Source organism: Leguminivora glycinivorella, chromosome Z (assembly GCF_023078275.1).
Source record: "Leguminivora glycinivorella isolate SPB_JAAS2020 chromosome Z, LegGlyc_1.1, whole genome shotgun sequence".
Taxonomy (NCBI): domain Eukaryota; kingdom Metazoa; phylum Arthropoda; class Insecta; order Lepidoptera; family Tortricidae; genus Leguminivora; species Leguminivora glycinivorella.
The window spans coordinates 32,281,840-32,296,618 of record NC_062998.1 but is presented as its reverse complement, the minus strand read 5'-3'; the positions used below and the strand labels follow the sequence as shown (position 1 = coordinate 32,296,618).

The 14,779-nt window shown below is 38.3% G+C and overlaps 1 protein-coding gene across 1 annotated transcript in view; it reads right to left on the bottom strand.

Moving 5' to 3' along the window:
• LOC125241703 (kalirin-like) overlaps positions 1-14,779 on the bottom strand; it is a 129,160-nt gene that overhangs the window by 17,068 nt on the left and 97,313 nt on the right. The window contains 10 exon segments of the mRNA XM_048150300.1: positions 3,225-3,466; positions 3,901-4,080; positions 4,680-4,877; positions 5,434-5,626; positions 6,286-6,383; positions 7,228-7,431; positions 10,152-10,235; positions 10,395-10,457; positions 10,925-11,053; positions 11,404-11,530. Coding sequence (XP_048006257.1) covers positions 3,225-3,466; positions 3,901-4,080; positions 4,680-4,877; positions 5,434-5,626; positions 6,286-6,383; positions 7,228-7,431; positions 10,152-10,235; positions 10,395-10,457; positions 10,925-11,053; positions 11,404-11,530 — 1,518 coding nt within the window.

The window sequence follows — 14,779 nt, the reverse complement described above, 5'->3', positions numbered from 1 at the left end:
AGGGCTAAATTTTGATTTAATCTGGTTAGTAAAACAACTCGGTTGTACAGGGACTAGAAATATAGTAACGTATAGTTACTCACATATCACCCGATACTTGCGGCTGAAACTGAAATAATCGAAAAATGTCCTAATATATGTACCAATCGTTAAAAAGTTGCGAGGCTAGTTTATAATCGAGATGTTTTGTTCCTCAGATTTAATTAAGTTGTTTAGATCTTATAATCATCCTTTTGTCATAATCATAACTCAATTGCTTTCTCGCTATGCACCTGTTTAAGAAAAATATTAAATTAAGTACTTAATGGCATTGCATCATTAGTGCACCGTCGAGGATGCGTTATTGAAATATTATATAGCCCGTCGCTACAGTACCACCTAATTAATATTGTATACGTAATTCTCCTAAGCATACACCGAACTAAGTATTTAACTAACGACGTCGCACTATAATATTTAACTAAAGCTGTCTGTTTTATTACTTATTTTCAAATTCAATTCCAAATGCGCCTAAAACTGACGCCTCGATTTATTTAATATTTACTCCCTAAGTTTACGAATAATTCAGTTTACATTGGCAGTAATGCCTGGTGTTTGTTGTTTGTCAATGGCAGTACTTATTATGCAAATAATTTTATAAAGTATATGAAATAATAGAAACGTAAATCACAATTACTAAAAACTTCGGAATATTAAGGCGCCACGGTTTATAGACAAGTTTACTTCGGAATGTTTTTCAAGTTTAAATTCGGTGCTGCAGTTTTTGTTGTTGGTTTGTACACTACAGTTGCTCCCACACAACACCTCGGTATAAAACATTGTAGGTATAATAAGGACAATATTTTGCAACGTCATAATTTCATTGGTGGTGGGTGGTGAATTTCTTCGTTCATAAGTACTTCTACGTTTTTGGGTTAGTCAAGTTTAGCCTGCCACTGCTACTAAATCATTGTTACCTGCATCGGAATCACCTATGTTATCGAGTTACTACTTTTCCTAAATAAACATGTTACAGGTGCTATCTGTATAGCAGGGATATAATAGCATGAAATAGTTGATCGACCCTTTTACTAAATAAGTTTATTAGTAGCAGCTATATTTAAAATGAGAAATACAAAATTTTCACAATTAGACCTCAACATGTGCACAGTGTTATTATTAACAGTAGTGTACATCCAATTTATCGCCTTCTTCACCAAACTGGGATTGTCAAATAACAAGACGTATGATAGTTACAGTTATCAACGTGTTAACCTTCCGAGCCCCGCGGATAATAATATCGCAGTTGTAAGTTCAATTTGAATTATTAAACCTCTGTTATTTTTTGGGAGACACATTTTGACCGCTGAGGCCCTAGAAAAGGGAATACAGAGTAAACAACACAATGACGTGGTATTCCCGTTATTACACCACATCGATAACTGCGTCTATCACATGCCTTATATATCATTTGGAACTATCTCATCAAATAATTTTGTTACCGTTAATAGCAAATATTATAATGTTAGCATTTTTTATAACAAATAACGTACACATAATATGATGGCAGAGATTCTATGCGATCCTTAAAATTATAAAAATACATATCTAAATATCAATTCCAATGTGATAATTAACCTAATGTGGACAGTTATTAATTATTAATTAATATTATTCTAACGAGGTGTAACTAACTATTGAACCAACCATGATGTCGATATTTCAGTTATCAATCATTAGTCAATTGCGTACTTGGAAGATATTGTGCTAAGCCTATGTAACACGCTATATCCATAAATACCAAAAGCATGAATATTGTATGCTTGATAAGCTACTATTATTTGTTGACCAAAAGTTCCCATTCATTTTTATGGGGAAATACAACAGCATCATTTCGTCTTATTTTCGCAAAAGGAATTATAAAAAATATTTTAAAGCCCACCAGGCCAGCCAACATTGTATATTTACTATATTTACATCACAAGTTTCTTCTGGCGCCTGTCCTTACAACCATTGTTTGACTAAACACTGTAAACAGTGAACAATTCTCAAACAGGCCAGTGGCCTTTTAGGGCAGGGCAGTTAGTTAAGGCATTTCAAACATTTTTATAATACTCGAAGGATACCCTTAAACATCAAACCACAGGATGGGTACCAACGGCAATTTATTGCAACTTACGTTCAGTTAAATTACGTTGAAATATTAATAAATATGATTATGTAAGAAGATTATCCATGCGTGCATATATTAGTCACGTTAAAAAGACAACTGTAAAAGTCTGTATAAGTGCACGCACAGGTCACACAAGCGACGTGCCGCGTGTTATGAAGATCTGTGTAACTGAACTCGCGCAGAGCACTTAACACTTTGCTTCGCGCGAGTAATTATTGTAGATGTACTTAGTTATACATAAGTACAGTCAACCAATTGGAACCCTAGGCCGCTGTATAACTATGTCATAGTGACGTTATAAATCAGATTGTAAGAAATCTCTTACTGCTTGTCATTTTGACATGGTTGTAGAGTGGTCTAGGGTTCCAATTGGTTGACTATACATACTATATACCTTTGCAACGCAAATGATTAGTACTTAGCGAAATTAGTGAAATATGTGCTTTGTATTTTCTTGCGAGACAAGTAGCCTTGATCTACGGTTCTCCTGCCATTTGTTTTATATAAGTATCGCAATAAGTGGCGGGCTTATGATAATATTCTCGCCGATAGCAACAAAGTTATGAAGCTTCATGCTATATATTATGTCATCAATGTATCACCTATGGCGGATCATTGTTGCAGTGCCGGCGATGACTGAACAAGCGACTTAGCAGTCTGGAGTTTTTTCTGCCTGTCCTGATCATCACCCGCTTTAAATTCCTTATTAATGTCAGTAAGTACAAAGTTATAATCGTTCGCCACGTTTCCCTTATTGCGATGCCTATAAAAGTCATAAGCGTAACATATAGGTGTTAGACACTACTTGTACTATAATCTATACTATTGGTATGCAAAAAATTCTCTAAAAAATCACCTGCATAAGTCGCAATCAAAGTGTAAGCAGACTTAAAGTGTGACAGTTAACATCAACAGTGAACAACCGACACCTGGCACGTTATATGCCGGTTACCACTGGCCGTCGTTTTCACTGTTTTGACGAACGTTATTACGTTAAAATCTGCACGTGAAGTGTTAGGCGACAGATGGCAAAAGAAGTGATGCGGCGGTCGTTGAGTCGTACGGTACTTACGCGGCGGGGTCGCGCGCGTCGTCGCGGTGCAGGTCGCGCGTGCGCAGGTACGCGCCGGGGTTCTCCAGCGCCTCGCCGAACTCGCGCTGCGAGTGCAGGATGCGCGACAGCGTCGCCATCCACTGCTGCCGGCGAGCTTCCGGCGCGCGGCACACGAACGATTGCCGCGGTTTGTTCGGGTCCACGGACAGGATTACGAACCCGTTGTTTCCTTCAGCTTCCTCCAGTTCCATTTTGTTCACCTACCAACAAACACCAAGCCACTCAATATCTAGTTTTTATATTTTTTTACTGTGAATTAAAAAGATAAATACGTAGGTATGCCATTTATCCTCCAGATAAATTCTGTGGGACCTAGATAAAGGTAAAGGATCAAATCCACAAAAATCTGCCAATATAATTTGAACTTTCTGTCAAAATGAGAAATCATTCAATGGGTAGCAATTTTTAGACGACGGGTCCTTTTCTCTAAACCACGTCCGATTATCTTATGATAATTATAGAACTCGAATTGTAAATGAGACCTCAAGGAGAAAGCAATGTACAGTCAGCAAAAAAGTGGTTTATCACTTTTCGACCGTATGCACTTGAAAATAAAGTCGAAAGGTGGTAAACCACTTTCTTGGGTGTCAGAATTTGTGATGTAGATTGCTCCCCTCCTTGTGTAGAGTCGTACCTGCACGTGTGCCTTGTAGTTGTAGGTGGGGCTGGTGAAGTGCGTCTTCTTGCCGACGGGCTCGCTGAAGATGACGCACTGCTCGAAGAGGAACACGTGCAGCTCCTTGGCCTTGTCGCCGCCCTCCGACACCAGCAGCTCCTCCTGCAGCAGCAGCTTGCCCTGCGCGGTGATGTTGCCCTGCACCGAACACAACCTATGTCAGCTAGCCACCTCGGAGACAATGACTTCTTTACTGCACAGTTTGACAGAGTATACTTTATTATAGCGCACTCGTTTCCCTTATTAATATTACTGTTATAGATGTCCGCAAATTGCATTATCTACACTTGCTGTTCGGTCTAGAAGTTAATCATGAAGAAAATTGCTATTTCTTATTTTGAATTCAGCCTCTGCTAGCATTGCGATCAAATATATGCTAATTTCGCCTTGCATTTTAGAAATAACCAAATATAATATTAACAAGATTTTTCAGCATTATCGATGGATTGCACCAAACTGTCTGTACACGGTCAAGCGTTCGCTAAATTTTATTATATGTAAGGTTCATAGCCACTCTCTGGCAACTGTAGTTTCCAGCTGCCACGTTTATTTTACAAAATAACAGAGTCTTCTGAAAATTAAGAAAGCACGTATGTGGATAGTAAACCGTCGAGTGACTTAAATCAATCTGTCACATGTGGTAGGCGCAACTGGTGAGCGTTAACAATATTCAGCATTGCTTTTGTCGTTGTAAGGTTATTCGCTAAGCAGTATATGAGAAATAGGTGAAGGGTTACCGTGAAGCCCTGCAGGCGGCCGACGTCCATCATGTCGTTGGCGTTCTTGGGTATGATGGAGGTGCAGAGCACGGCGTCCCGGAGCGACTTGATGGCGGCGGGCGAGGCCCCCGCGGCCTCCGAGTACGCCAGCACCTTCTTCACGAGCAGGTGGTACTTCTGGATGCGCTGGATGGGCTTGATCAACAGGTCACCAAGCTGAAATGTATTCACTGCCATTTTTACTATGTCACAAGTTATTCAAGCATTTTCAAATGCTACTAGTAATTACATATTATTTGACGAGATTTAGAAGCTAAAACAGGCAACTAAAAGGGTTGTTTAATATACACAGTGCAGTTTAATAAAACTATAGGTACTAAAATAGTATTTCTTTAAGAAGATCATAATAGTTCTAACTGACCTCTTGAAATTACCAAATAGACACTAATTTTCTTGCACTAACAACCGTGGCTAATTAATACATTAAATGTAATTATCCCTGCTAGGAAACTACCAAATGATACTATGTTACATTAATTCAGGACGACCGAGTCCGCCTTCCAGTAATAAAGTAGGTAAGTTATTTGTAAAACGAAATTGAGAAACTGTATTTGAAAGCAAGCCAAGTGTTATGCAGAACAATTTCTTAAAGATCAACGTTCACTTGCCCAAAAAGATTTAACCAGTTTTTAACGAGACTGTATCACTTTCCAAATCAGAGATGACTAGATAAGGTGAAAGGATAATGATGTGAAAGGTAATAAGTGTTCACCTGTAGTTTGTGTCCGAGTTTCTGCCTCAACTCCTGGAAGTAGTGGTCGTGCTCGGAGACGATGTACTCGGAGACGGGCTTGTTGCGGCAGTAGGTCTCGTAGAGGAACATGCGCTTCTCGAGGAAGCGGCGGAACAGCGGGCCCAGCAGCTCCGGCTCCTCCAGGCACTCGCGCAGCTCGCGCACGAACTTACTGCACACAAATCGGTCCACTGTCTTACTCATGCCATGTCACTACTGTGCATCACTCGCTGTCGCGCTAAATCTATATCACAACTGAATGCAATGCAACAACATAAAATAATAAACAATTAAACAACACAATTTTATTATAAACAGTGCAAACTAAATCCAACTGAAAAAATATTAAATTAAGCAATATAAAAAAAATATGAAAAATCGTTTTATGGCAATCGCCGAGCAAGCAGTATAAATATGCTAAATTCGCATAGGCATTCAAAAATGTTGACAAAATGAGCTGAACCGTTATTTAATATGTACCTCATGTATATTGTAATGGAACAATAAACATGTTTTGTTGTAAATTTATAATAGACTTCGATTACTCAAAAGTCTGTTGTATCGAGTATTAGAGAAATATGAACAGAAGCTGCAAAACCGCAAATTCCACTTTATGAATTTAATTCACTAAGTGCACTGCGGCTGTTGTGTAATATTTAATTGGTCACTTCCTTGAACTTTATCATTTCCATAATCTGTACTTTACTGTATGACGACTTATGTTTACTAAATGTACTAAAATAAATAAACAAATAAGCGGAGCTGTTAACGATAAAAACTAACATAACAGAAGTTAACTATTGGTAACAGTAGTAGAGTAACGCTACTTACTCTCTATGCCAGTCGTAAATAGCCTCGATGTTGCCAAATATCATTCGCAGTCTGCGGTCTCTGAGGCCCTCGGGCAGCGGCGGGTCAGCGTTGGGGTCCTGTTCAAACACGTACATACATTTTCATTACGGCGTGACTCCCGCACAATATGTTTAATTCAACATTTATCAAATAAATACAAGTATGTTATGAGGTTACAAGGTGCATATAATCTGTAAGCTTAGTAACCGATACTGCGTACTGAGATGGTATTTATTAGATACACACATCTGTTTATAAGTAGGTTAAACCGCAAACGCGAGTGAGGTTCAGTGTTTCATTACACTTGTGCATGTGGGCCTTATAAAAAAGCTGCTAGGCAAAGCGGCAACAGGATTTAATTATATAATATTTGAAGATTTTACATGAAACCAGTTTTTGGGTATTTTATGACCATTGCAAGTTGAATTTTGGGTTGTATACAATATTTAATAATCATATAAACAGGTTGAATTGCGGAAATACATACTTTGGCTCTCTTACTTTAGAAATGGATAAATAAACTGTCAACATTCCACCTAACCTTAATAATAGCATTCGTCCAATACTGGGTATCCAATAAGTTCCGAAGAATTAATGCTCCCTGAGCCAGTGCTGATATGCAAACTATAATATTATTACAGTTTAGTTTTATTCTTCCACAACAATGCTTCTATAATATTTCCTTAAATAAAAATAAATAGCTGTTGAGCACAAAAAAATACGAATAGTTATAGAGGAGCACGTAAGCGATGAATGACTCATTTGTCCGTAGGACCGATATCCCATAAGCCGCTATTGATTTTTGCTATTGAAATCCGTCATCCTACATCCGATATCGGATCGGATAATGTAAAAACGCACTAAGTACCCAGTAAATTCCAGTGTAAATAAAATAAATAGTATATGTTATGTGATATAGACCTGCATGTGCCGTATGTAGCCATCGCAGACTAGCCGCAGGTCCTGCACGTAGATCTCCTCGGTGTCGACGAGCTCGCGCAGCACGTACTCGCGCTTCTTGAGCACGGCCACGCTGGTGTCGGGCCCCGGCGTGCGCGGCTCCTCGTCCTCCGGCGCGCCCTCCTCGGCGCGCGCGCCGCCGCACGCCGCGCCGCCGTGCTGCTCCTGCACACCAACAACACACTTTACAAACAACTTTTCGCTTTTAGGACCCATTTACATGCCGGTGTCGTGTGTGGTTGTGGTAACATACTCGTACAATTCAGCATACAAATGAAATAGAGCTCTCGCATCGTGTAAATGGGACCTTAAAGATGTCGTTCCAGGTGGCGGTCGATGCGTAACTCGCATGGCGCCGCATTGCTATTGGAGCGTCATTAATAGTAGCGTAAGCGTCAACCGCCATAAGGTACTTTTACATTTGCCTGTTGATGTCATTTTTGTTGCTGCGTTAAAAATAAAAACCTTACCTTTGATTTCAAATTTACGAGATATATACTAAACACAGATAAAGGGGCAGTAACTGTTTACGTGTGTAAAATAATTTGACGAATACACAATTTAAAATGAACCTATACGAGAAATATTAAAAATGCAGCAAACAACATGCTAGAAAATGTTTTTTTTTTTTTTACTTTTTTGTAAGTTCAAACCTGTGGAAACATTGATAAGCCCAAAGTTCAAATGAGGAATGAAAGCGCAACGTGCATACTGAAACATTAAAACGTTACTAACAATAAATAAACAATTAAGTAAACACCAAATACATAATAGTTAATACATAACAAATATGTAAATATCAGACTAATCTGCGGACACCCTTAATAAAGCGATTATTTATATCAAGTTAAATACTAAGCAAATATAAGACAATACACAGACTACTTAAAACACCAAAAGCTAAACATTAAATACCCCATGGTGCATTTATGGACGTTAGGTGACTCAAAACACCACTATCGATTAATGAACAGCATAAAAGCACTGTATAAGGAAAGTGTCATAATAAATAGATGAACACGTTACGTCATGAATAATTCGTAATGCTGAGTAACAGCAGAGTCGAGGTAGCATAGTTATCAATTAATTCAGGATATTCTTTCAAAGTTAAACTTAAGGACTAACTATTGTCCCGGATCTGTAAGTTCACATTTTTGACACATTTGTTTTGAAGTATGTTGCGATGTGGCTAAGACGTATCGTTTGCGAAATCTAACGATTAATTTCGAATTGGTTGAATCGATTAGGCCCTATGTACAAGGAGGTTAAACAAATATACGATTTCTATCAACTTACTGAAATGTCATTTGAATCGAAATGACAGACTCTGCCACAGCACTAGTTAAAAATAAAAATGAATGATAAATGACATAATAAGTAAATCCTGCGTGATAAATTAACCTATTTCTTCATTTATACACATTTCTTTATTTAACTGTAACGTCATCTGGGTACCGGCAGAATATCAGTGCCTCACTCGAAAGGGTGAAGCGTATAGCTGAGTCGGAACCCTTTTGTTTTTGCTGCAATGCACGCAGTGTACGTATAGGTAAGCATTTTTTTTTTGTATACGTAATTTTAAGTCAATTGTATGTTTGATTTCTTTTTTCTTCTTGTGTTCTGTGTTGCATTTGTAATTGTGTATTATTGCAGCATTCAAATAAAGCTTCTATCCATCTATCTATCTAATATCGTAAAATACTCACTAACGAAGATCCGCAAAAATGTAACACGTGTAAGATGTTTAAAGTAAGCGAAATATTGTTTGTGTACTATTATTACAGGACTTTATTTAAAATTTCATTAGGTTGCGCGAGTTTACGTTTTGTGGACGCTGTCATGTGTCAAAAAGAGGTTCTTACAGCTCTGAGACAATACTAAATATAATACGTCCGATCCGAATCCTATCTGAAGGCGTGAAAATATGGTCCGTAATAACCGTAGAACTATTTAAATCATAATTTACGCACTACGTCTGATCTCCGTCTTACGATTTCTTTCCGGTATTCTTCGGATCTAGTGCGTAAATGACCATAGAAATAGTTCTATGTCAACTACGGACTATATTTTCATGGGTTCGAATCGGGTTCGGATCGGATTCGGAATTCGGATCGGACATAGTGCGAAACCGCTCTAACTTCCCCATATATGTATCAAGGTTCCTTTACCCATTAGAAAAGAAACCGTTATCTTTTTAAATCAAACATTACACGTAATTGAATTAGGTAAAGGTTTACCTGCTCAGTGGGCTTGCATAGGAGCGTTGCGACAATGTCTTGCGCGTGAGATAGACTGCCCATTATTTATCGGGACAAGGACTATCTTTGTATAAAATAATAGTTGTTTACCGCATCAAAAGTAGTGCCGGTAAAGTTTACCTAACAATCACCTTCGTTTATCGGCTATTTACAAATATCGTCCATAACTTTTGGAGTTTATTATAGGAATTACCATACATTTGCATGCGGCAAAATTTCCAGAACACATTAGGACTATTAAGTGAAAATACATTACCTAAATACGGGGCGTATTTTTAATTAACTACCTTAACTTCGGAATAAGCCATTTATAAAGGAAATTAATAGCATGGATTATAAAAAAACACGGTGTACCGTGCTTACATAATATATATAATTAGCAAACAAAATAGCGCTGGGAAGTCCTTGAGAAAAACATATGAATGCCATCAAAAACTTTAATTGCTCATTAATATAAAATGTAGCGTCCTTTCTCTTGTCAGCCAAATGTCCATACCGCCCTACATCAAACACCTACATAATTTTGCTTTCTGGCGACACAAACTACTGACTAAGCACACTCACAAACAGTCAAAATAAAACAAATACCAACAAAACCAACATGCAACATGTATCAAGTAACCTAACCATTTTTTCCTTGACTATTTGTTCAATTTCTGCAATGTCTGCCGGACCACCGTTAGTTTCCAAAGCTTCCATGGTCAACGAATTCTGAAAATATTACCAACATGATACCTCTTAAAAACCTACACGGACCCTTAAGAGTTACAGAGTTAGTTACGATGTTAGAATTGGAAATGAAGGTTATTTAATGGTTTAAAGAACATATAAGTGTTATTGGATGAAGGCAAATAGTAAAAGTAGACTTACGCGAGCTGGGGCGTCTGTGGACACTGTGGGGGTGGGCGACTGCTGCAGTACCGCTTGGGGGTCCTGTGCACGGAAAACTTTTAATCAATTTCATATCGAACGTTATACACGGACCGCGACGGTGCATGTTTACATCATGGATTATTTATTCAATTACACTCCAGTAACATCGCAGTAAAAGCACCAGGTGGCTAGCCGAGGTAACCAAATCGCTTGCGCTATCAATTACGTAACGCTGTGTGTCTCTACAGCTCTTCCATATAAGTGTGACAGTAATTGTTGCGTTTTGTTCGTTACGGAGTATCATTTTATTATATAAAATTTATCTGATACACAACATACATAAGGAGAGAGAAGAAACTGATAATCCATAGGTATCAGTCGCCTTCCGATATCACCCTGTCAGTTAAACGTAAAAAGTAATAGTGCCGAATTAATGGAGTAAATTATCCTGAAAAGTGGTAATATGTAGGCGTAACCACGGTAATAGCAGAAAGGAGTAAGTTTAGTATTGTGTGAGTTTGTGTCACCTGTATGGGTTTCATGGGCGGCGGCAGCTCTACGTCGGGCGCATCGTCCTCGGCCTCGTCCAGCGCGCCGGCCGCGCCGTGCGCGCCCTCGCCGTCCTCCAGGCGGCCGTTGTCGCCAGAGTACGGGAGCTAATACATTCACACACATTATACAACCACGACCAATATTACCTTATTCTAATGTAAGTATATACTAAACTTTTATACGGGATCAGTTGTCAAAGCGAATCCCAGGCCACCATGAGCCGTGGCAAATGCCGGGATAACGCAAAGAGGAATAAAACTTTTCAATGAGAGCGTCACTACGCTTATGGAAAACCAAGCTTGCTGTGGACTCGAGAAAAGTTTTACAGTGTGCTCTGTGAAGACTATTAAACAGAACTTCAAAAGTTTTCTCACTTACAAGTTATACATAAACTTGTAGTAGTCAAGCAGGCTATAAGCCAAATAGCTGAAAATACTAAGCGTTAGTGACGCACCTTGAGTTTCTTCTCGGAAGGAATCTTCTTCAGCGGAGCTGGCTTATCCGCTGGGGACTGCGCACCGCTAGAGGTCTTCTCGGTCTTGCCCTGGGACGGTTTACGCAGCCCTCCCAGCCATCGCCTTCTTTAACATATCAACAAAATTCCTATAGGTTATGTTCACAGCTTAATTATATTTAAAAAACCAAGTTTATCATTTTCACTTGCCCTCTTTAAATAAGTAGATGGGGCAACTATTTATTGGTTTTATTTTGTCCAGTCCCCTAACCGACCACAGCAGCACGCTTTGTTAGAAGCACTGTTGAAACATGTACTTGATATCAATATGATCTACTGATCTGACATTAAACTACCACAAAAGTACATCTTTTAATAAATTTAATTTCATAAAGCTAGCTGTTCAAGAGTGAACTAGGACACTGAAACCTTGGCAACTGACAAATTTTTGATCCAATTAAGTTCAGTAAGCTGCAGACTTAGGTGACCCCCTCTGCGAACAAATTTCTAGACACGAAGGCCTCTCAACTCTGCAGCTTGTTGAACATGAAATGTGTTATTCATTGAACCCTGACAGTGTTTACATGATGAGTAAGTAATTAAAGCACATGTGCGGTTCGCACTCGCCAATCCAATCGCCGCGCCGCCGCCGTCCGACCACGAGCCATAGTGGACTTTAGTTACACTAGTATGTAACTGGATACTCCTAACCACGCAAGTCACAGTAATACATATATCCTCGTATGGTACTGAGCAAAACATCGCCAAGTTAAAACGACCGTATTATTAGCGCTTAGATATAAAACTGATAGTAACTAAGTACCTATTCATAAGATACATACATACATACAACATACATACAATCACGCCTGTATCCCATAAAGGGGTAGGCAGAACACATGAAACTACTACAGCTTCAGTGCAGTGACAAGATACGTATCTTTAAATTATTACTATTATTCCCCTCAGCTGTTCGACAAAATTGTTTTCATCATTTGAAATCAGCGGCAATCAGACCATTCCGTAGTTTATGCAAGCTAGTTTAATTTAAAGCACATTTTGAGTTGTTTTTCTACACGTGCTGTAAATTGAATAATAAATAATTGAACTAATTGAGTGTTAAGTTTGTTTGGCTGACGTGCCTTAAAGTATTCGCTAGTAGTAAGTTTTCATTTTATTTATATACTGATTTTGCAATGTTATAAACGTACATTATTTTAATATAGGTGCAACCATTGAAGATCATCAATGCTTCTATTTAAATACTAGCTTTCAGCAGTAAAATTGATTGAGGTCATTTGCGTGCCCCATATCAATTTAACGCAATCACGTGTAAGTGGGCCGATTTGCTGTAGTTATTGGCCAGTTGGTCAACTGACAACCCTCTAGTAGGTAATTGGCCACTTATAACGAGACTGCAAAAATACTATGGTAATGAAAGCAATGTCATGAATAGGCGAGACAAACATGCAGCAAATTACAAAGTTCACTTTAGTTCCAAATGTTTCGTGTTGATTCATGTCACTCAAGTGTAATTTCTGTTTTCAAAGTTCACGATAACATAAAAAAATGTCATTAATTATTATGTACACTTATATTACTTTTATGTTGCCGTATTACCACACCTCTGACACTGGCGCTCAAAATATATGAAAGAGATGCGTTCCTATAGCACACAGTCTAAACTCGTGTAGGTGAACGCGTACTATGCTTGTATGAGTGAAATATGACAGGTCGACTGTTCGCGTTTTTGACAAGCGGTAACTGTGAGGTAACCGAGAGGGAGTGGGCAGCACTTTCAGCGGGGAGCGGGAGTGGCCATACTGTACGATAGTACTCTTTATTATACTGTGGTATTACATTAAACGATATGATGCCATGTAAGCATGTACATACATCGGCAGTTCTCTAACTAACAGCAACCTCATAAGTAGTCTTCACCAACTAATAGAAACCTTATAAAAAGTCTTTGGCAATACTAAAAATAAAATAAAACGGAAAGTGTGAAAGGAAAGTCCACTGTTAAATGTTGTTGGTTCAACATTGTTTTTCTTTGATATCAACTTATGGTTAGTACTTAGTATCTCAATTCAATATGTTTTCTGAGAGGGCTGAGATTACGAGTATGATTAAGTACCAACGTAAAGACTACTCGTAATAATCAGCATTGAAGGTAATGCTAATGTATCAGTGCGTATTAAACCATCTACTATTATAACATAAGTAAAATACCTAAAAGATGTTCGTCTTTTTACGTGGAAAGCTTAGAGTAAGTAGATGTGGTAGATCATTTTTAAAAAGCTGTTCGGATACTGTTGAGAGACATTACCTTGTCTCCATATCCATGAATGGATATACCATGGCGGCAGATATCTTTGGCCCGTAGTTTCAGCTACTATTAATCCTGAATAAATCTGAATTATATTAAGACTTACTTAGCATAAACAACTTGAGTCCACATGATAACACGCACAACGCTTCACAAGAAAAAACTCATTTCTAGGGTCGAATAATCACTCATACACAAAAACATTTAGGTTGTAACAGGATATACCGCATAAGAACCGCCTACCGATTAGACCACACAAATAACATTATCGTAAAATATCTGTATATCCAAAGGAGAAATAAAGTGGGGGAACGATCGACAAGAACCATCCATATCAGAGGTAGATTACGATAAGTTTGTAGTGTATTGCGGCGGACGCGACAGGAAGCGCAAATCTAAATACTGGCGGAACACGAACGAACTACCAACAAACAGACTATTGACCACATCAAACAACCGCGCTCCAACTTACACTCAAAACTAAACCAACTCACATCTACTAAATCATTTCTACTTTACCTTATACACGCAAGTACTTATTCATTTAAGTCATTTAATCACAACCCGTTTATAAATTACCTTATTTAGTTAATGTACTTAAATTTGGCTATTTAAATAATTATAATAATCTGAAGACAAGGCAAGGATGCCGACGATAAGATAAAGTTATGACGTAGTGATAACACATACCTACATCACACATCAGGTATCCTACCTGAGGCATTTGACTCTCGTATTCTATTTTTAACCCCCAACGCAAAAACGACGGGGTGTTATAAGTTTGACGTGTCTGTCTGTCTGTCTATTTGTCTGTCTGTGTTTGTGTCTGTTTAGATTTAGTCGATATTATAAAATCTGCGGAACGATTTATGCCAAAGCATATTCTGAGTAAGGTTTTCCTGCCAAAAAAATTTATCTTTCAGAGTGATGTTAAGACTGCGTAAGGCCAGCCTTAGATTCGATAGAGTAAACGTCATGAAAAGTTAAATTAATTGTATGTATAGACGAAGTTGCCAGCACCCCCAAACACCTAATTTCTTACCCATA